The sequence below is a fragment of the Cygnus olor genome, chromosome 2 (assembly GCF_009769625.2).
Source record: "Cygnus olor isolate bCygOlo1 chromosome 2, bCygOlo1.pri.v2, whole genome shotgun sequence".
In the NCBI taxonomy this organism is placed as follows: domain Eukaryota; kingdom Metazoa; phylum Chordata; class Aves; order Anseriformes; family Anatidae; genus Cygnus; species Cygnus olor.
The window spans coordinates 51,729,233-51,750,501 of NC_049170.1; the positions used below are offsets into that span (position 1 = coordinate 51,729,233).

Genomic DNA, 21,269 nt, shown 5'->3' on the forward strand with positions numbered 1-21,269 from the left:
CATCTTCTCCAAGTCCCCTGGCAGAGCCCATATAGGATCAAAGTCCAAGCCACCCTCCCACCCCTCCACGCTGGCACCAAGATGGACCGGCAGAAGGAAGCCAGCACTGCTCCTTCTCTTCAGGGCTACCTGGCTGTTTGTGACAGGAAATTAAGATCATCCACAGAGCCCGCTACATTAACTTATTACTCAGTTTGTTCTGTCCTGCCAGTATCCACACTAGTGGATGGCGGGCTTTTTGCATCTACACAGTAACTGAGGACTCCTTTACGTGGTCAAACTGACCAGCACAGCAAAATAACCCTGCCACCAGAGCTACAGCAATCAGCCCAGCACACTTCTTCAGAAGTGAAATCTGAAGGCTTGAAAGGTGTCATGTTTGAAGCCTGCTGCTACCAGAAGAACCTCACATCTTCATTTCTTACCCAATTCCTCGCTTTGTGCTCTGGATAGGAGGGGAGGGTCAAATTCCACCCCACCCCTCCGGCCTATTGAGAACACAAATCTGGGGCTACAAAGAGGAAAGGTGCTACTTCATTTTCCTTTTTCCAGCCTTTCTAATGAGCCAATTACCATAGTAGTTAGGCCCAGCGAGGCCCCTCTGCTCCACACCTCACATTCCTCCCCTAGGGAGAGGTTAAGGCCTTGTGAGGCAAGCTGGCTCTGAAAGGGTCTCTAGCTCCTGCTAGGCCTGCAAGTCGGTCTGTCACGTCTTCAAAACTTCTTTCAAAGCCACCAATCCATAAAAATATTACAAGTAGAAACCCATAATTAACGGACATGTTTGTTTTTACAGCCATGTGATTCTTTTATAAATGGACACCTCTATTTTAGCACGTATGGCTTTCACTTCAGGAGAGATTAAACAGTATAGAACTCTTCAGCTTGGCGAAGGTGACTGTGGACAAAAAAACAGTGCATTATCATAAGCTGTGTAGAGAAATATATACAAGGAAATCATTTTCCCCTACCACAACATCTAGGATCATCCACTAGTACTATAGGCAGCAAGATCAAAACGAAAAAAATGTTCAAAGCAATAAAAATTACTTTTTTTCCATATAAGACAACTGAATCATATAACTTGTTGCTACGTAAGGTTAGAACCAACGAGTATAAAACCCACTGTAACCTCTAACTAAGGAGATACTCTCTAGAAGAAAGCAGAAGGGCTGTTCAGCGCATTCATGTGCTCTTGTCTTAAAGATTTGCCACAGTTGTAGTCAGAGAAGTAGTAGGAGAACCTTTGATCTTGCAAAATGCAGCAATTCCTAAGTTTAAGATTTTTTTTTTAATGCTAACATACAAACAAGCATGCTGTAAAAATTAACAGAGCAGCGCCAAAGTACCTGGGATAAAATGAAGGAAAAGAAAATGCCTTTAATTGCTCAATCAGTGGGCCCTAACGTCCCATATCGAGTCCAAAGACTGCAAACAGGCTGGTGACACAAGGAAAAGATCCTTCATGGTGAGAACAGGAAAGACCAATTCCTGAAAAGTGATGTCCAGTGAGCAGATTTAAAACCCTAACACCACTGAAAGGAAAAGCTCTCATCTCCTTCCCTCTTCTCATTCGTCCCATCTTGGGTCACGTATTCCCAGTACGTACCTCGTGCCAGAACTAAAGCTCATCAGACCCAGCTACTTTACCTCGTTAAAGCAGCAGACCACAAACCCACAGGCACAACCAGATGTTCCCCAAGCGCAGAGGGAAGGGAAAAAGTGCTGCCTGGCCAGGGGCCCGACAAGACTAAGCTACAGTGACAATGGTGACAGAGAAGCGAGACTATTTTTTCAGCAACAGTAAGGCTTTTTGAGTGGCTCGGCTGCTCATGGAAACCTGCCAGAAGTCCTTATCATAGCAGGGAAATAAACCTGCTGTACTTCAGCAGTTCTGGTGCAGACAGAGCCACACCAACATAGATGGACTCTGCATGAGGAGAGCACATCCACCACCAGCAAGTGCAAGCTACAAGCTATTCCTGTACAGATTTATTTGGATGCCTGCTTTGCGCTAGGTGCTTGTTGGCATGGTTAGGGCAATCAGGATTTATACCTCTCTGAGCTCCCCTCACACGTTTATGCCAAAGGACCATGCGGTACCTCCTTGGGCTCAGAAGCAGTCTGTCCCTGGAGAAGATGCATTTACACCTGACAGAGTCCCATACATTTTATTCCAAAACCAAAGGCCTCGGGCTCATGCTAGCATTCATTAACAGAAACTATGAGGCAAAGAAATATGAGAATGGGTCTGAATATGAGAATACCCATGTCTTCTACACAGACAAAGCTTTTTATTCCCACAAAACAATGATAAGCTACTAATTATTTAACTGCCCACTTCCTTTATGCCACTTCCAGGTTTTTCTCCCATACCTTAAGTCGCTGTTCAGTATTTATGTCCTATTTAGCCTGCTCCTATACCCAACATCTAGAAGATTATGTATTGCCCCCTTGTTCTCCTATTCCAGCTGTGACTTGCTGAGAAGGAGGCAGGAAGAGGTACTTTCTAAACCACCAGAAAAGGAGAGAGGTGCTAAGTATTCAGTTTGGAAATGTAAATCCTCCCGCCCCCTTCTGAAGTATGCCGAACCAGCCTCTCCAGAGCTCATGTCATCTAAAGGCCACAGGAGTTCTCTAAAGATATTCTTGTTAAGAGGATTTAGCCCCTTTTAAAAAGGACTTAACATGTGGGTGGTGTCTCCATTTAAGCATTTTCTCATGGCTAAGAAAATGGCCCTCTTCTTAAAGGCTTATCTTTATAACCCAAAGACAGTAAGAAATTCTCCACTATTTGAATTAGAAACATTTTGAGCAGCTTTCATTTAGAGTAGCTCCATTTTTAAATACCGCAATTTGCAAATGGTAGTGACTTTCTCATACAAAGCGGGAAGCCAACAGCAGCGAGAATGTTGCGGGGCACCTCGTCAAACAATAATTTCTCCTACATAGGCCATGCTTTCATGATTTGATTGACAAATCCAATCATGAGCTGAGTTGATTGACAAATTTGCTGCCATCAAAATGGCATGGTGTCAGTTCCCCTGTTTCCTTTCCTTCCACCCTGTGCCCTCTTCCCAGCCATCTCCTTCCCATTACGGTCCCTGGCATTTACCAGACCATCCATTAGCTGGTTCAACCTGCTTGCCCAGCAGAAAACTTTTATTTACGTATTTTGGTTGGGGTTAGTTTTTCTACCAGGGCTGGCACGTTGAACTGCCCTGGGAAGCCGGAGGAGCCCTGGGGCTGGCAGAAGGGAAGTGGCACCAGCTCCTGGCAAGGAAGGGAGCAGGACCCATGCCCCTAACTGCAGCACTGACCTGTTGCTTGGGCCCACCTGGTCTCCACTGGCAGGGACTCAGACTTGCCCCAGGACCCGAGCAGCATGAGCTGACGGCTACTTTGCAAGGGTTAGTTCATCATTACTGCTCGCGTTGAAGCCGTGGCAGCGGCTCAGTCCTGCCAAGTAACAATTTCCATTAAATCTGCAGGAATCGTGAAAAAGTCCCTTGTGTCGAAGGGCCGGGCAGCCTGGGCTCGCTGGGGTGCAGAAGCCTGGTTAATGACCCTCAGTGCCAGGAGCCACCACGACAGGCAGCGGTGCAGCCAGAAGCAGGTTTGGGACAGTATCGAGATGTCTGCTTGGGAGATGGAGGAGTGTGTGAGTTCTCACCTCTCCTGGGCTGAAGGCGCCTGCTGTTAGGGGCTGGGCTACCTTTCCAGGCTTTTCCAGCAGTTACACTTACACAAGCAGAGATAAAGTAACTAACATATTCCCACAGGGGAAGCAGCTTACTTTGGCAAAAAAAACTTTTTCTTTTGCTGATATAAACGCCTCCCTGAGCGGCCTAAACTACACACTGCCATACTAACTCTTTTCCACTTATACCATAGTTTATATTTGGAAGCGATGGGTGAGTTGCCAGTGCAGTTACATCTGCAAAGACAGCGTATTTTCATAACCCTAACTAGCACAGGTGTGCTGGCCAAATTTCAGACTTACCCTCTCAGTCTTTTGCATAGCAGGGCCGTAATTTCAGCTGGGGGGTCTCCGTGTACTATTTGTAACTCAACTAATCAAGAGCTAAATTTATATTGATGCTGCTTGCCTGGGCTCGCTGCCTCAACTACCCAGCAGTTTCTCACTCCTCTCACCAGTCTTTGCTATCAGTTTCTCAAATCAGATCAGCTAGGAACTACCAGGAAAATACCCTCGCCTCCCAGTCCCAGAAAATCTTTTGCAAGATTTGGTGAAAAATGGATGGGAGACAGAGAATTGCTAAATGGCTGTGTCGTCTTCCTGCCAAGACGATGAAAGCGCTTTGGCCATTCCTCGCGGAGCAGCAAGAAGAGGCAGAGCACTGGGATGCTTCAGCCTTGCTTCCTGACAGGCAGGTGTGCAGCAAACCAGTGCGGTTCCAAGAGGGGCACTCACGTGAGCACAGCTGTCAGGGCGGGGAGGGATGCACAGCCTGCTTCCTGGCGTGTGCTAGGGATTGCTTTATCGCCCTGGGAGGGTGCCAACCCCACACTAAGGATACCGCCAGCCTGACCAGTCTCTTCCTCCCCCATCCCACATCTCCCCCCTGAGTAAACATGGGCTCTGAGGATATGCAGCATAGACTGCCAGGGACTTCTGGCAGGCAGAGCTTAAAATCACCTTCTTGTGTCCAAACCTTCAAGCAGGGCAGAAACCTTCCTAGGTTTCATGGCAGGGAGTTCTTCCCATTAAAGAGGTGAACGCTATAACACAAAATAATAATAATAGTAATAATAATAATAATAATACCCTAAGCTTGTGTTTACAGTCTTGTAGCACCCATTGAGGAGAAATGTCAAAAGTCCCGTCCGACACCAACATCCCTCCCACAAAGCAGAAAAGCCCGTACAATCGCTCCCCCAGAATCACCCTGTTACATTCGCTCCTCTTTGTACCGGCTTAACACCATCTTCTAGGAATCAAGCTGTTGCACAGGACGGACAAATATTTACAAAGCAGCCTGAACCGGCCCGTTTGACACCACGCACCCTCCCGACACACCGAGCACCAGCAGACCGATCGCCCTGCCCAGCGAGGACGCTTCTTTCTCGCTCCGGCTAGGACTTGTCAACCGGCCCGAAACTCCCATCCCGACCTCGGCAGCCAACACCTGCGAAAGCCCCCGCGAGAAGAGCCTCGTGGCACCCCCGTGGGCTGCGGGACGGGCGAGTCGCGCCGGGACCGAGCTCCCAAAGGGGCGTTTGGGGACCGCTGGCACCGGCTGCGGCGCGCACCGGGACCCCTCCCGGGGCCGGGCGGCTGGGGGGGAGCCAACAGGTGAGCGCCCCGCGCCGCCTCCGCCACGGAAAACGCCTCGGCCCGGCCCTAGCGGGCACCGGCCCGCATGGCAGCCCTCCGGCCGCGCCCGCCGGGACCCCCGGGCCGGGCGGCCCCCTCCCCGGGGCCGGGCAGGTGAGCCGGGATCCCGGGCACGGCCCCCGCCGTGACAGCCCGGCGAGGTGGGGGGGTAAATGGGGGGTCGGGGGGGTCCGTGGGGGGGGGTCAGGGGGTTCACGGGGGGGGATCGGGGCGCACCGTGGGAAGGGGACGGGAGGCACCCACCAGGGGGATTGGGGTGACCCCGGTCCTGGCACCCCCCCCCCCCCCCCGTAACTTGGCGGAGCCCACGAGGGCCAGGCGCGCCCCCCGAAAAGGGCGAGGACAAAGGAAGCCCCCGAGCGGGGGGCGGCGGACACCGGGGGATGGGGGGGATCCGGGGGACAGGGGGGTGGGGGGTGGTCACGGCACCGGACTGGGGGGGCGCCGTGGGGGGGGCTGCGGGGGTCGCCGCCGCCCCGCGAGGCACTGACCTGCTGCAGGGGCATTTCCGAGGGCGGCGGCGGCGGCGGGCGGCGGCGGGCCGGGGGCGGCCGGGGCCGGGGCCGGGGCTCGGGCTGTCCCAGGCCGGCGGCAGGAGGAGGAAGCGGCGTCCCCCTCCCCCCGCTCGGCTCGGCTCGGCTCGGCTCGGCCCCCCCCGCCCGCCCGGCTCCCAGTCACAGCCGCGGCCTCGGCGCACGTGTGCGAGACGTCACCGGCGGCTCCGGGGGCGAAGCGGAGACACCGGCGGGGCACGGCGCGGCCCGGCCCCCGGCCCCCCGCCCGCCGCCCCCCGGCCCGGCCCCGGCGGGGGAAGGGGGCTCCGGCCCCGGGCAGCGGGGTCCCCCCCGCGCCGGCTGCTCGCTCGCTGTGCCGGGGGCTGCGGGACGTGGCTGCGGGGGTGGGGGTTCTTTTCTTTTCTCTTCTTTTTTTTTCTTTTCCTTTTTTTTTTTTTTTCTCCTCTTTTTTGCAATAAGACCCGGCGGCCCGGGCCGGAGCGGGGCGGGGGGGTAGGAAGGAGCCAGGAAAGTTTATTGCAACAAAGCGCCGTCTCCGCCTTTCCTGCCCCCCGCCCCGGGCCCGGACGGCGGCGGGGAGCCGTGGGCAGGAAGAGGGCCTGCCTGGCGCCGATCCCCACCGTCCCCTTCACCCTCCCGCGGGGCCGGGGGAAAATTACCGGGGGGCGGCCTCCGCCTCCGCCGAGAGCGGGCTGCAGCAGCGCCGTCCTGCCGGCGGGTCCGTGGGGGGTGCAGTACAGCGAGCTGCCAGCGGGCTGGCCCCCATCCGCCGCCGGGGCAAAGGCACCGGGAGCCTGGGCAGCGGCGGCGGCGGAGGAGGAGGAGACAACACAGGGCGCCCCCGCCGCCGCGCCGGTGCTGCGGATCTGGATGAAGGTGCCGGCGGCAAAGCGGGCTGGGAAGCCGGCGGGGGCCACTCTGCAGTCCGAGGGCGGTGCGGGCGGCTGCGCTGCCGGGGCCGGCGGCTGGAGTCCCCTTCTCATCCTTCCCTCCGGCTCTGTCCCCGCAGCCGCGTCGCCTCCTCCCCCCGTCCCTCCCCCCCCGGCCTTCCCAGCCGCTTTCCTCTTCGATGCCGAGGCCCCGCGCAAAATACTGGGGGGCGCGGGTGCCGGGGGGGCCCCGGCTGCAGGATGCGGGGCGCCGGGGGGGGACGGAGGCGGCGGGGCGGGCAGATGCGGCGGATGGAGCGGGGCCGCTCCCGCTGTGTGGGGCCGGCTGGAAAATGGCTCCAGGAAGCGGCGGCTGCTGACAATGAATGAAGGGAAAGGAGACGGGTTACGCGCCAAGGGCCTCCCGCGAAACTCGGATTTCCCGCCCTCTTTTCAAACCAAATTTGCATAGCCACGCCCCCGGGGCGCGCCCCGCCCGCTCCGCCGCCCCATTGGCCGCCGCCGCCGCCCCCGCCGGCCAACGGGCCGCCGCCGCCACGCCACGCCCGCTCCCCACTGGCCCGGCCGCCGCCGCGATTTGCATGCGGCCCGCGGATTGGCCGCGGGGGCGAGGCTGGGGATTCCCCCTCGGACGGGCCGGGATCCCGGTTCGCCGCCCGCCTGACACTGACAGCTGCGGCGGCGCCCGCCGCAACGTGCCCGGGGGCGGGGCCTGGCGGGGCCACGCCCCCCCCGCCACGCCCCCGCCGCGCCACGCCGGGCTTGGCGCGCCCGCGCTGGACCCGGTCTCGATCCGGGTCCTGGTCCCGATCCCGGTCCCGGTGCCGGGTTCCCAGGCGGTACCCCTGCAACGTGGGTGCCTAGGTAGGAAAAGGGCATCCCTCGTTCTGGGCGTGTTTGTCGTCAGAGGGGGATATTCTCCTCCATTTGGCTCGGGAGAGGCCCTGATGGTGCTCCTGCATGCGATTGCTGGCACTGCACGTGAGGAAAGGTACAGGCTGGGCGGAATCCAGAGGGAAAGAAGAGGAATGAAACACGGTCAGAAAAACGTGCGCTACCACAAGGGTTGGTTTTTGTTTTTCCGGGGTGAAAAGCAGGGGAAGAGGACATGGCAATGGTGACCTGGTACAAAAAAAAAAAGGTCACAAAGAGATTGCTTTTCCTCCAAAGACAAAGTAATGGACTTTCTTAGCAATCCTAAATTCAGCCTAGATAACTGGGGGGCAATTGATATTAAACTGGGGAAGCCCGGCATCAGGCTACCCGGGGATACTGGAGGTTTTCAAACAGACAAGGGAGACTTCTTTTAGGGATAATACAAGCTTGGTCTGTTCACTCAGGACCTTCCCAAGTCTTCACATGGTCCTTCCAGCTCAGGCAGGAGCTGGGCTTGGCTGAAACACATCACATTATTCTGCAGAACTGTAGCATTGCTTAAAATTTTAGCTGAATCTGCGGTTCTGCTATTGTGGGTCACTCTTTAGGTGCCAGCCAGCAATGCCTAGCTTTGTGCCCGTGCAGCTGAGAGATGTGCTCAGCGTGCCTTGGCCATGGCGGGCATAGCAGCACCTTGCTGGCTCGGGGATGTGCATCCCTGAGCCTCAGCAGGAGGGGAGAGCAGCACAAATCTCTCTGTGCTGCAGAGTTCTTTCATTCCAGTCACATTACTTCATTTTCTCACCTTCATTCATCAACTCCAGAACCATTAGACCCAAACCTATGGAAAAAAGAAAAGTCTTTTGGAGCAGCAAGACAAAGCCGAAAAATGTTGCTTCCTTCATATTCTCTCCACATTGAGGTATGCCGCCACCTGGAAAAAAGGATTACTTCTCACCCTGGGCATTTTACATCTGTAATCCCTTTCACAGTCTTGTTTTCCGTACCGCAGGAGGCACAGGCTTCAACCACAAACACATCTTCAGTCTTCTTCTGGGTTGCCTTTTATTGTCTTCCTCTGTCGTGCTGTCTTGCATCTTCAGGTAACCATCCATCATGTGGCAGAGTCCTGTGCCAGGACTGGCTGCCTTTTAGCAGGAGTTTACAGGGGCACATCCAAGGGTCAAAGCAGGGCAGATGCAGAGGAGTGAGGGCAGCGGGTGAGTGGGGATCTAAAAGTCCAGATATAGAGAACTATGAATGCATTCAGGCAGTAAGCTTGCTTATAGTTAAAAATAAAGTTGGTTTCCTTTGTTGTTGTTGTTTTGTTTTATTTCCCCATGTTTGGAAATGGTAACACTGCATAGCTTTTGCATATCCTAGAGGAAAGGGAATGGTGATAACAGGAAAAACCATTCACCATAGTCAGCAATTAAAAGAGTAATGGGGACCGCTCAGGAAGGAAAGGTGTGAAAAAAGACATTTAGGAAACAATGTGGATAGAGACAACAGTCAGAGAGAGGGAGAGAGAGAGAGGGAGGGTGGGACGGAGGGATGGATGAAGAGAGAGAGAGAAGGGAGGGAGGAAGGAAGGAAGGAGGGAAGGAAGGGGGGAAGGGGGGAAAAAAGGAAATAACCAAAGATCCTTCAAGATGAAGAGAAGAAATATGGGCTGTGCCATTACATGATAATGAAAGAAAAGCAGTAAGGAAGAAAGTAACAGGGCACAAACATAGCAAAGTGACAACAGCAAAAAAGAGAGTCCTTGAAACAGATTTTTAAAGAGAAAGAACAGAGAAAGACTAAAGTGTACAAATAGCCATGTAGACATAGTAGAAGTAGCTAGAATCCCTGAAGCAGAAGCTAAACATAGTTAAACAGGGACCAAAAGAGGCAGTGAATAGACCGAGGCAGAGTACAATTCAGAAGTCAGTGTCATGTATCGGTTCTGCCATTATCAAAGTTTCTCGTAGCTTATTACTCTGTAAGCTGAGAGACTGAAATAAAAGTAGAGCTAAACTATTAACAGTTAAATCCTATGTTGTTTATTTGAATGCTGTTTTTCAGTTGAAATTGTGAAGGAAAAGGGTCTGGCTTAGTGCATAAGAAAGGTTAAATGCTTTCAAGAACGAAGCAAAGCCCTGCTATACTCAGAAGGACAGATTAGGGCACTTTAACTGAGCTGCAATAAACCCAGGAACATTTAATCTATTTTCACATAAGAAAAATAATAGGAAATAAATCCTTACCCCAGCAGGAAGAAATTCTGCTAGGTAGCAAGGCTGTGTAACCAGACTTAAGAGTCACATCCCAGAAATATGCACCCACCAAAGGGGGTGGCCAGGAGATGGGGCCTGTAAGATGTGAATGGGGAGGTAGTTTGTTCCTGTCTTTTAGAGAATTAGAGTTGCGCTGAGATTGTGCTGGGTCTGGTGGAGAAACTTGAAGAAAAACATGGGGTTCATCTGAAAAGTAACTTTGCTGTCAGTGAACTGACTTGTGCAGAAAACACTCCAGGAGAAGAGGTGCATTTTTGTTTTCTTTTTAAAACAGAATCCTGTGGCAAATATTTCATTTTGCAGTGGGACCTATTAAATGTATAATTTGTCTATTAATGGACAGAACCTAAAGAAAGGGGAAGGTAGAACAAACATAAGAAGTGTAAAGAGATCTACATCAAGCAAGCTACTTGCAGGGCCACAAACCTCTGTTGGTCTATAAAAAATAGATTGCTCTCTCCTGGGATGTTATCATACAGGTACATAGTGCAGAGAAAATACCCTGCAGACCTCAAGGGATTAGGAGATACTATAACTGAGACTGATGTGCAGCTGTGATTTATCTTTTCTTGTATTTACTGTAATCCTATCTTTACCTTTATGATGCTATACAATTTTCCCTACACAGTGTAATTTAGGTAAAAGGCTGTATTTGTCCTAAAATGGATGGACCTGTGTAATGAAGATTGCTTCCTTTGGGATTCTGACTGTTGTTACAGGTAGTGAAAGCAACAGCAGAGATTAAAATTTGCCTCAATGTTAAAATGTTTAGAAGCTGCCCTTGAGACCTGGATTCTCATGTGACTTCTCCCATGAAGAAGATTCTGCACAACGTAGAAATGAAGACTGAAAAAAAAAGTCCTGATTAAAAAACTGTCTTTAAGAAAGGTTTATATAATAAGAAGCAAATAAATGTATAGTCTTGCATATGGAAGAATTACAAAGACACAAAATATTGAACAGCTACTTACTATGAGACCTTCCCATCCTACAAATCAAATGGAGTATTGTGTAGCAACAATGCATATTGTGTAGCAATAACATACATTCAAGTGGCAGAGCAGAGATTGTACAAAACAAACAAACAAGCAAACAAAAACTTATGCCATTTCTTAAACTTTGGAGGTCAGCATCACAGCCAGGCAAGGAAGAGTTGAGAAAGGAGGGAAGGGATTATGTGCTCAGGAACACAATTTGCATGACAGCAAGTGCACATCCAGGGGGAGTGTAAGAGTGGTAGGATATGTGGTTCCTGCTATCGCTGAAAGTCTGACATCCCATCATCCAGGTTATTAATAAAAGCGTTAAACACTGTGGGCCCCAGTATTGACCCCTACCAGTCACCACCGCAGATTGACCTCCAGCTGGACGTTGTGCTGTTGATGACAACCCTCTTGGCCTCACAGTTCAGACAGTTCTCAGTCCACCTCACTGTCTACTTACATTGCCCATACTTTATCCATTTTTCTATGAGGATGTTACGGAGCCTTACTGAAGTCAAAATAAGCAACATTCACTGTTCTCCTCTCATTCACTGAACCAGTGATCTCCCTGTAGAAGGCTACCAGTTTGGTCAAGCATGACTCCCTCTTCATAAATCCATGCTGACTACACCCAATTACCTTTCCGTCCTTCATATGTCTGGAAATGGTCTCCAGGATAATTTGATCCATCAACTTCTTGGGTATTAGGATGAGGCTGTCAGGTCTGCAATTCCCTGATCTTTCTTCTTGAAGAAAGTATTGACATTTCTTCCAGTTGTGAGGAACCTCTCCCAGTCACCATGACCTTTCACAGATTATCAAGAGTGTCCTCACAGTGATTTTGGCCAGCTCCCTGACCACTCGTGGGTGCATACTCTCAGGTTTCATGAACATGTGTATATCCAGTTAGATATGAGTTTGGCTGAGGCAAGGAAGGTACTCTTCCTCAGCCTCTTGCATGTCCTTTGTCACCAAATCCCTTGCCCCAATCAGCAGTAGGCCCACATTTTCCCTTATCTTCCTTTTGCTGTTGATGTACCTAAGGAAGCTCTTCTTGTTGCCCTTTACATCCCCCTCTAGATTCAACTCCAGATAGGCCTTGGCTTTCCTAACCCCATCCCTGTATGCTTGGACAGCATCTCCATATTGTTGCTCAGTCATCTGTCCCTGCTTCCACTTTTTATATGCTTCCTTCCCACATTTGTCAGGAGCTCTTTGTTCATCCGTGCCAGCCTCTTGCTGCCTTTCCTTGATTTCCTGCTTGTTGGGATGGACCAATCTTGAGCTTGGAGGAGCTCATCCCAAAAATGTTGGAAAGTGATCCCAAAAGTTGGAAAGCAACAACTCCTTTGGACCCCTCTTCTCTTCAGGACAGTTTCCCATGGGATTCTTCCAAGAAGATTCTTGAACAGGCCAAAGTCTGCTCTCCTCCAGTCCAAGTTGTGATTCAACCTTTGGCTTTGTTCTGTCCACTCACAATTGCCAAGTTAGGATGACATCTTCCGAAGCTGCAGATACCAAGTGTCGGTGAATCTCTGCTAAGAAACTGCAAGCTGTGATGTATTAGACCTATCCTTGACGCAATTACAAGTCTTTGCTCCAAAGAAAAGCCTGCCAGAATTTTTAAAGATAGCTTATGTTTCCTTGCTTTGTTTCTCAAGTAGTTCAATAGTTCTGTCCAAAATAGTCAGGCTAAGGACACCACCTCATTGAAATTTCAGACCAAATGATTTAGCTTTTAGAAGGCTACTGATGACTGAAAAATTGGGTTTCAGAATGACAAATGTTGGACAGCCTTAAGTATAGGCATACCTACCCGCCCATATTTGTAATTGAGACATTATTGGATATAATCTAATATGATTCCGCAACCTTTGAACGCAGTTTGTGTCATTAGACCCTTGTTTCCTCTTAGTGGGATTACCATTTACTCACTTAAAAACAAACATCCAACTAGTCAACTAAAAAAAATAATGAACCCTTGGAGAGTAAATGCCTAATTACTGGACAAACTCCTTTTTTACACTTACAAAAATTATAGGGACTATAATGATATTTGCTAGGATAGAGACCAAATTAAAAAATAGAGGGAGAGAAAAGAGAGAAACAAAACTAAACAAAAAATAAACTGACTTTTTTATTCTGTAATTTCTACTAGGAATTTGATCTAAGAATTTACGAGTGGAATGTCTCCTATGAGAAGCATGTGGTCTAGTTTCTGGATGTATTTACTTAATGATTTCTGGAAACATTTACAGGACCATCGTCCCTTATTTTTTAAAAGGCATTGACTTTGAAATGTCACTTTGACATAAAAAAAAAAAAAGTATAGGTACAGCCTTTTTTACCAGTGAGCCATCCCTCCCATTTCAATGGTTTCAAGAAAAGCAGCAGAAAACCTTACTAGAGAGGGGGCATATTGTAAATCTCTATCATTTAAAGATGTCTTATTCCAGAGATGAGAGAAGTATAGTTCTAAGTGTAGAAGTGAATAGCAGGGGAAAATTGTCAGAGCTTCCTTTGGTGGCATCTTCTCAGCAGAAATGATTTTCTGGTTCACGAGAGTTTATTTTTTAGGATTAATGATTATTAGTATTCTTTTTTAACTGTGGGGAGGTTCATAAAAGTCTGCTGATAATAGTCTTCTTCAGTAAGAATCTCAGTTCTTTGCATGTAGTCATGCATTTATGTTAAAAAACTATTCTGTATATATCTATAAACTTGTTAATGCCTTCCATTTCTATACTTCATCACCTAGATCTAGTGGTAAAGATATAATTTTTATTTGCGGCACAAAATTTAAGAAAATACAATAAAAATAATACCTGCATTATAAATTCTCTGTGTCAGACATTTCTGCATTATGGAGGATTTTAGTGAGGAACATTGACTCTGACTATCTGTTTGAAGAGATGGAAGGGAACTATGCCCCTATCATGGAAAGACAGAAACATATGCTTGACTTTTTATGCAGACTAGTTATCACAAGGTGACTTTATGCATCTGGGTACTACAGGATTAGTGGATAGCCTTCTCGCTGGACTGTTCATCTTTCTGTTGCAACTTTCTGCTTTTTTTTTTTGTTATGGGATTAGTGCAAATGTTGCAGTTCTCAGTCATCGGGAATATGACTCAGTGCAGGGGGTTTCACTAGGAGGGAAAACAGACATGGGGCCTACTCCTGCGTTGTGGGTTCCAATCCTTTTGGTCAATTCAAGTTATTTAAGGACTTTTTAGGTGGAAGCCAGTTACAGTTCTAGTGGCACTGGCGCTAGTGAATGAGAACGGACAGAAACCCCCTGAGAGCACTACACGATGCTTGGCAGTCCCAGCAAGCAGGTCATCCATAGAGTAGCCATTGGCTGTTCCTACATGCAGAGTTAGCTTACAAAGTATTTCACTGCTCTATCCTAGCCACCTGATCCTTTGCTTTTTCACATTGAAACACCCAGGCACAAATCCTTCTAAACTTCTGCAGATGCCTGAGCTTGCTCTGAGAACATGTTACTGGAAAGAAGGCAAAAGAAAAGGGTTTTTCATCTGCCTTACACTCTAGTGCTCAAAGCATGCAGCTGGCATGAACTACCCAGGGTAACACCACTTTACTGCTTTAAACATAACAAAAATGTGCATGTGCACAGAAGACCCTCATGGGTTGTTCTGGTAGCAACCTGTGTCAATTCCATCTTTGCGAGTTTTCTGCATTTTCTTCACTGGATTGAGGGCTGGAATCCAGGTCTTTTAATCAGATTGATAAGTTTAAATCACTTGCTGAGGAGCCACTGTCACAGTGGTTTGGTGGGCAGTGGAACAGCTCTGTGGGAGAGTACCCACAGTCTGGGCACTCTCCTAGGACAGAGATGTATGTTTGGGCCAAAGCAGGCAGAAGACAAAATCGAACCCAGCTCTCCATTAGCCTCGCAAATGTTCTTGCTGTTGTGGGAAAACAAAGAGAGAAAATTCCAATTTCTTCTCTGTGAGTAATTTGCTGTGAAGATCCAGATGAAGACCCCACCTCTGTCCTCACCATCCCTCACTGACAAGCTCCCTGCTCATTTTTGCCTTTTTGGAGGGAGGATAGAGGCAGTTCTCAATCCTGGGTGCTTGTTTCTCTCCATGCATTGGGTAAGAAGATCTTGGGTGTTTGGTTCAGATACACAGATTTCTCTAAGCAGCACAGGAACAGCTCCTAAGTGTGCAGTTACTTTGCAGGAGCCTGGGCTGGCAATGAGGTTATGCAGGTGGCAGAAAGTGAGGAAGAGAATTAATGGCTGAGTGGCTGGCAGAAATCTTTCCTTCTTTGGGACAGAGCCTACAAGATGGGCACCACAGTGCTGATCTTATGTTCCCTCCATGAATCCAGTTTGAAATTACCTCTTATTACAGGAGGCAGGAGCAAGACTATTTCATTAGGGCTCTGTCTCGTCTGTAACTCAAAGATTTTCATCTCTGTGTACACAAGGTCTCCTTTATCCTTCTTTAACTAGTGGGCTTGTTGTAGAAAAGTTATACTAGTGGAATTTCTTAATTCAATCCAGGTTTGTTACGTTACTTTTCTACATTCATCCAGATCAGATAAACCTCATGCTGTATTTACTTTTTTGAATGCTTGCCTAAAGAGTCTATGCACTGAGGCTGTTTCTCATAATGTGCTGACTTTTGGAACTGACTCTTTATTTACAGGCTTTGGCAAAATGGTTAGATTTATTATTAATTAACCAGAAAACCAACAGCCCTTTGTTTTAGAACGGTACAGAGTTGCACATAGGAATACTGTGTTACTGAAATTACAAATTTCCTTCTGATTTTTTTAATAATTCCTATTGTCTGTGGTTTCATAGTATAGCCATTACCATTTTTGGAGGGATAAATCCTTTTCTTGCTTCTCTTTTACTTCTGAACCTCCCTAATATTTCATGAACCCTCGTTGCCTCAAGATTTTTTGTAAGGTTTTTTGAGACAATAGTTAAAATGTTCAGTGCCTTGTGAAGAGGCATTTCATTATTGTGCTTTTCTTTCTTTCTTTCTTTCTTTCTTTCTTTCTTTCTTTCTTTCTTTCTTTCTTTCTTTTTCTTTCTTTTTCTCACTTTCCTTTTTTTTAATTTTATTAAATAAATCCATGTTTGCAAACTTTCACTTCCCAGCATGTAAATGTAACATCAGTTATCATTTTTCTTTACTTTGAATTGTTTTATTGCAGAAGTATGGTCTTACTTCTCTAATACCTAGCAGCTTGTCCAAAATTTCATATTTCATCATCACAGGAGAGTTACTGTGAGACATGAATTTTGGAGGCATCAAAAATATTTAAAGCAAATAATAATGCTCTCAGATAATGCTTGAATGTTATTTCCATATAGAAAGGCTTCAGAACCCCATTACTTTTAGATTGTAGGGGAAATCAGGTTAGCAAAATCCCATGGTTTTCACACTGGGTCAGAACTATTCCTGTGGGACTATCTTCTGCCTACCATATTGAAAGTGGGGTGTTAATGGAGCATGATGCTAATGAAGACATTTAGGGAATTCCTTTTTTTCTGACTTCCAGCTTTCTGTTTTGTCCAGAGCTGTTCAAATTAGGCACCTCCTGGAGTCACACGACCATGGGGTACAGGAAGAGTGATCCAAAATCATCCATAGCTGATTGAGACTTAAGCATTGACCCTAATAGCCTCTGCCCTTAGGTTGCAGCTTTCAGCTGACAAGTTGACAACTTGGGCAGAAGCTGTCATTGCCACCAGAAGCAGCAGACCTGTCTTTCACTTATCATTTGTTGCTGTCCCTGTGCTACCCCTCCCTTTGCTGGTGGCTGGGGAACTGATCTGAGTTAAAGCCAACTACTGTTTGGGCTGGGTTAGTCCTAACTTGTACCACTTTCCTGTTGTTGTACCTGTTTTGCGGCAGGGCCACACATAATTTTTTTAGTGCCAATAAAAGGAAGGGGGCAGAGTGGAGAGAGGGATGGTCGGGTAGGTGCCTAGGGAAAAGGGAACTGAGACATCACCAGCTCAAAGTATCCATGAAACTCCGGCCTTTGTCTTGGCTGTGTCTTGGAGAAGCGCAGTTAATGCTGTCATTTGAATTCTTGGTATGCTTTACCATGCTTTGACTGTTTCTTATTCGTTTCAGCATGATAACACACTGCTTCCTGCTTCTCTGGGTTTTTCTTAGCACTCATGCTTTCCGAGCTGTGATCCTAGGAGCATGGAGTTCAATGAAGATGTGGCTGTCTCAGCTGCCTACAACACAGGCAGGACAGTGGAGTCTGGTGGCCAAAGAGAAAATTGCATCCACCATGACCACCCCTTCCACCGGTGAGATCTTCAGCAAGCGGCTCTGGCCTTACAGCTTCTGTTCCATGTGCACAACAGCCCCACACATGTTTCTTCGTGGCTGAACCCCAGCTGGACATAGTGCTTGCAAGCTCCGGACAGCAGTCCCTGTATTGTATTGACTCTAGAAGCGATGTTAACAGTATCAATGTTTTCTCTTGTTGCTCTGGCTCTGGGCTGTGCTTGGTTTGTTGGGGTGCAGATGCAGAGCCAAGTTTCCTCAGATGTAGAGCTAAGGGTTGGTATGAGTAAGGTAAAGGTTGAGAAACTGGGACAGTGCCAGTTGTCCACTCTCCAGGACCCCTCTATACAAAATGCATGCAGGGGTGATACCATCTGTCCCCCAAATCAGCGAAAGAACCAGCTGCAGATGCAGCTGGAGCAGACAGCTACAGGAACAGCTGCTGATCAGTCTCTTGATCTCAGTTTTAATATACACCAAGGTCCCTTTTGTCTGTTTTTCTTATTATTTACTTAGGTTGGCCTTTCTCAGAACCTCCTCCCACCAAACCATGACATTTCCTGCAATGACTTCATAGCACTTGGTTTTGCTTTGGTATCACCAGTCTTTATCTCTTTAAAATAAAAAACATTCTCTTTGCAACTCCATGGGCATCATCACAATGACAGGGATTGCAAACACTAGAATAGTTGGTTGTTGAGGTTGTGAGAGGTGGTAGTGAGATGGGAGGGACTCTGAGTAATATTACAAAGATGAGCAAATCTTTCTCCCTTTTTCTGGAGAACTTTTATATGCAAAAGCTGAGATGTTATGGTATGGCTGTCAAAGTTTTAGAAAATGATCAAATTTGTGGAAGGGATAGGTGCAAAATAAGACACTAATGTAAATTGATCTGTACTTCTATCAGAGAATAGTGTCTGTTGTGATGCAATCCTTGCTTGCAAGGAAAATCTCTTGTCAAGTTTTCTGGTCCCGTTCTGTCTCCAGGCTTGGGCACAACACATGCGTAAAGATTTTAGGATTTGATTCTCAAAATGATCAGTCTGGTTAGGCAACTTTTACAAAAACAGAGATTCAAGCCCATGAAAATCCTCAGTAGCTAAATATCAACATTTAGAAACTAACGAGAGTAGCTGCTGAAAGAAGCATATACTTTCAAAGTGTAATATTATTTATCAAAGTTAACAGAACAGAACTTCTTTTTTATTATTATTATTATTATTATTATTTTATTTTGTGTAAAATATCTGTCTTACAATCAGAACAATGATAATTCATATTTCAGATTTGAATTCTAAACATAGCAGACAACAAAATAGAGTGTTGTACCCTGTTTTCCATAAACAATTTAGCATTTCAATTTCAAAAAGTGTATGATGCAAGTAGGGTTAGCTGTGCGGGGGTACAAATGAGTTCTTGTTTTAGTCCTCAATTCATTTTTAAGCGTGACTCATCTGGGAAGATCTTGTCATTCTGGGAAAAAGGCAGCCATAAATTGGTTGGGAAACAGCAGATTTCTTTGGATCTAACATGTATATGAATTTGCAGTATGCCATTTCTAAGCTTGTGAAACGGATGGATAACTTTAGGACCATGGAAACTTTGGAGACTGCTGTACTGAGATTAGTGAGGTGTTCATGAACTAGTCAACTACTTCATCAATGTTGTATCAAATGTTATGTCTCTCTGCATTCCAGGAAAGATTGTGGGTAAGTATTCAATCTCTCAGAAACACAAGAAATCTCATTTTTTGAGCTAAAGGACACCAAAGACAATAGGATAGTTGCATACTTCTGATTTACCCAGTGGAGCAGCACTACTGACATACAGACAAGGTCCAAGGAGAGGGAGAGGTATAAAGTGAGCTGCCTGACGATTTCTTTCTAGATCTAAAGGAGGCAAGAAGCCTCTGAAAGGGTGCCATGCTGCAGAACAAAGAGCCAAACATTGTGTACATGTACTTGGCACGCGCACACGTTGCTGATGGAAGATACTGGAGTTAACTTAGCAGAGAGCTATAGAAGCAGAAAATAGTTGGCTGCCAAGACCTCTGGTGGGTGTACAGGTCAGGATCCCACTTGAAGCAGAATTATTGCTTGACTAGATCACATCAGATGTGACTTTGAGATGGAAGCATCGTGATAGACAGCATGAACAATCTTCTGATTATAAGCTCAGTGATAACAAATTATAGATTTTTTTTCCATATGCAATGGTCATAACCTTATCCACACACACTTCTTCAGTTCACTGTCACTTCTCTGTTCTCTTTCAAGTCACAAAAGCATTAGTCACCTACCAGAACAACTGTGCCAAACAACAACAAGCAAATGAAAAGATACATATCCAATTCTTCTCAGCTGTGCCTTAGAAACCCTCTACACCCACTGTCAGTTTCCAATCATTTTAAATTGTTGTGTACTTAAAGCACGTATTGCTACTGAGAAAATACTAACAAATGGAATAACTAAGTGCAGTCAAGCTTTTTGAATAGCTAGCTTTCCTTGCTGTTGCCTACTTATGCTGTTTGTACTTTAGGTTTTTAAAAAAATTGTTTGTGCTAGCACAAGTACAAGGTCAGTGAGTAATTCAGTGAGTACTGATTTCATAGGAATGCTAGCAGAGTATGTTAAAAAAGTTGATGCTGAGCAATATAGCTTGCTACAACCTGCCAGCAAAATCTCAGGTAAAGTTATCTGTCCACAGATGTATGTGTTACAGCAAAAGTAACAGTATCTAGAAACACTTCTGGACATGTTCACCATTCTCCCTAAACATTTCTGGCCATGGTTCAGGAATCACTCTGGGCACAGGCCCCTTCCTGGTAAAGCATCTGAATCATAACCACTGTTTTACAGAATATTATGGACTCCTAATTTCACTGACATGTCCACCCAATGGCTTGTGCTTTAATAGAATGCAAAACTGCAGTTCCTGGAAAGGAATTTAAACTTGATTTTAAAATCAAAAGAGATGGAACATTCCCCATACAGGTGAGGGGGGGAAGTGAGAGGGTGCGAAGGGGGGAGTTGGGACTGAATTCATTTATTTGGGAGGGAACCATTTGAGTTTACTGTTTTGGAGTACATGGCTGCAAGTTCCAGTCACCGATGTGTTTTTTTTTTCCTTTTTTTTTTTTCCCTTTTTTTTTTCCTGCTAGTCAATGGTGATTCAGTTCTTTCTGCTTCAGAAGATACTTATACACTGTAATCAAGCTTAATTTTTATAACATTGTGTTTTCCAGTTCTCTGTTCATAAGGCATAATAATGCTGTTCTTTTCTGCATCAACACCCATTTTCAACATCCTTTGAAATAAGGATAGCTTAATGCAGTTATGTGGACTTCTACTGTAGTCCTGGCTCTCAGTTCCCTCCCTCTTACCTTTTCTCTCTGCACTAATTTCCAAGTCATACCAATTCTCAGCATCACACTTGAAGACTTTGTTCACCTTTGTCCAGCCTACAGTCTCTCATGTTGTAGGCAGAGCCTGTGTTTCTTGTTTCAGTAGTATGTTTTGCTATTGTTTGTTTGAAAAGGTCCAGGTCACCCGAGAATGACTAAGATCACTCTGTACAAGTGCCCTGTCCTTGCAAGTAACTCTAATCAGGCAAATCTGTGTTGTCCACAAATATTACAAGAAGTGACTTCATATTTACAAACTTGTAACAATTCTACTATCTTCATTTAATAATAACCCAAAATATAATAATGTCAGAATGTCAAACTAACAAAGGTCTGCATAAATATCTTCCTTTTTGTAAATAGCAACACAGTAACCTTAATTTCCTAATATTTCTGTATTTTTTAAAATTTTTTTATTCTACATTGTATTGCTATCCCTTTATCAATTTTCCATTTATTAAACATTTTTTTCTCCAAGTAGTCTCCATTTTGTAGTTAATATATCTTTTTTTTTTTCTTGAACATATATATGTTTTTCAGCATATATTTACAGAGCTGCTACAGGTCAGACACTTAATGGTGACATTCAGGCTTCAGGATCATATTCTTTGGGGCAGGTTTCTTTGAGTTTGGAGGGTTTCTGAAGATCAAAAAAGCCTTACTAAGGAAT

The 21,269-nt window shown here is 46.6% G+C and overlaps 1 protein-coding gene and 1 long non-coding RNA gene across 6 annotated transcripts in view; one reads left to right on the forward strand and one right to left on the reverse strand.

Annotated features, from left to right (window-relative positions):
- E2F3 (E2F transcription factor 3) overlaps positions 1 to 7,139 on the reverse strand; it is a 44,223-nt gene extending 37,084 nt beyond the window's left edge. Inside the window, exon 1 of one of the 3 annotated variants that reach the window (XM_040548894.1) lies at positions 6,534 to 7,139. In XM_040548894.1, the coding sequence (XP_040404828.1) occupies positions 6,534 to 6,857 (324 nt within the window). In that variant the 5' untranslated portion in view covers positions 6,858 to 7,139. Of the gene's footprint in view, positions 1 to 5,850; positions 5,938 to 6,533 lie in introns of those variants that run through there. The other 2 variants (XM_040548893.1, XM_040548895.1) reach the window with 2 other exon arrangements.
- A 370-nt stretch (positions 7,140 to 7,509) lies between these two features.
- On the forward strand, positions 7,510 to 17,982 carry LOC121066297. Of its 3 annotated transcripts, none has more exons than XR_005817645.1 (4): positions 7,510 to 7,829; positions 8,465 to 8,562; positions 8,653 to 8,743; positions 17,032 to 17,982. It is a non-coding gene; the product is annotated as an uncharacterized LOC121066297 (long non-coding RNA). The 3 variants fall into 3 exon arrangements; XR_005817646.1 differs by having other exon boundaries at positions 17,074 to 17,982; XR_005817644.1 differs by lacking the exon at positions 17,032 to 17,982 and adding an exon at positions 10,639 to 10,860.
- Positions 17,983 to 21,269: the final 3,287 nt, after the last annotated feature.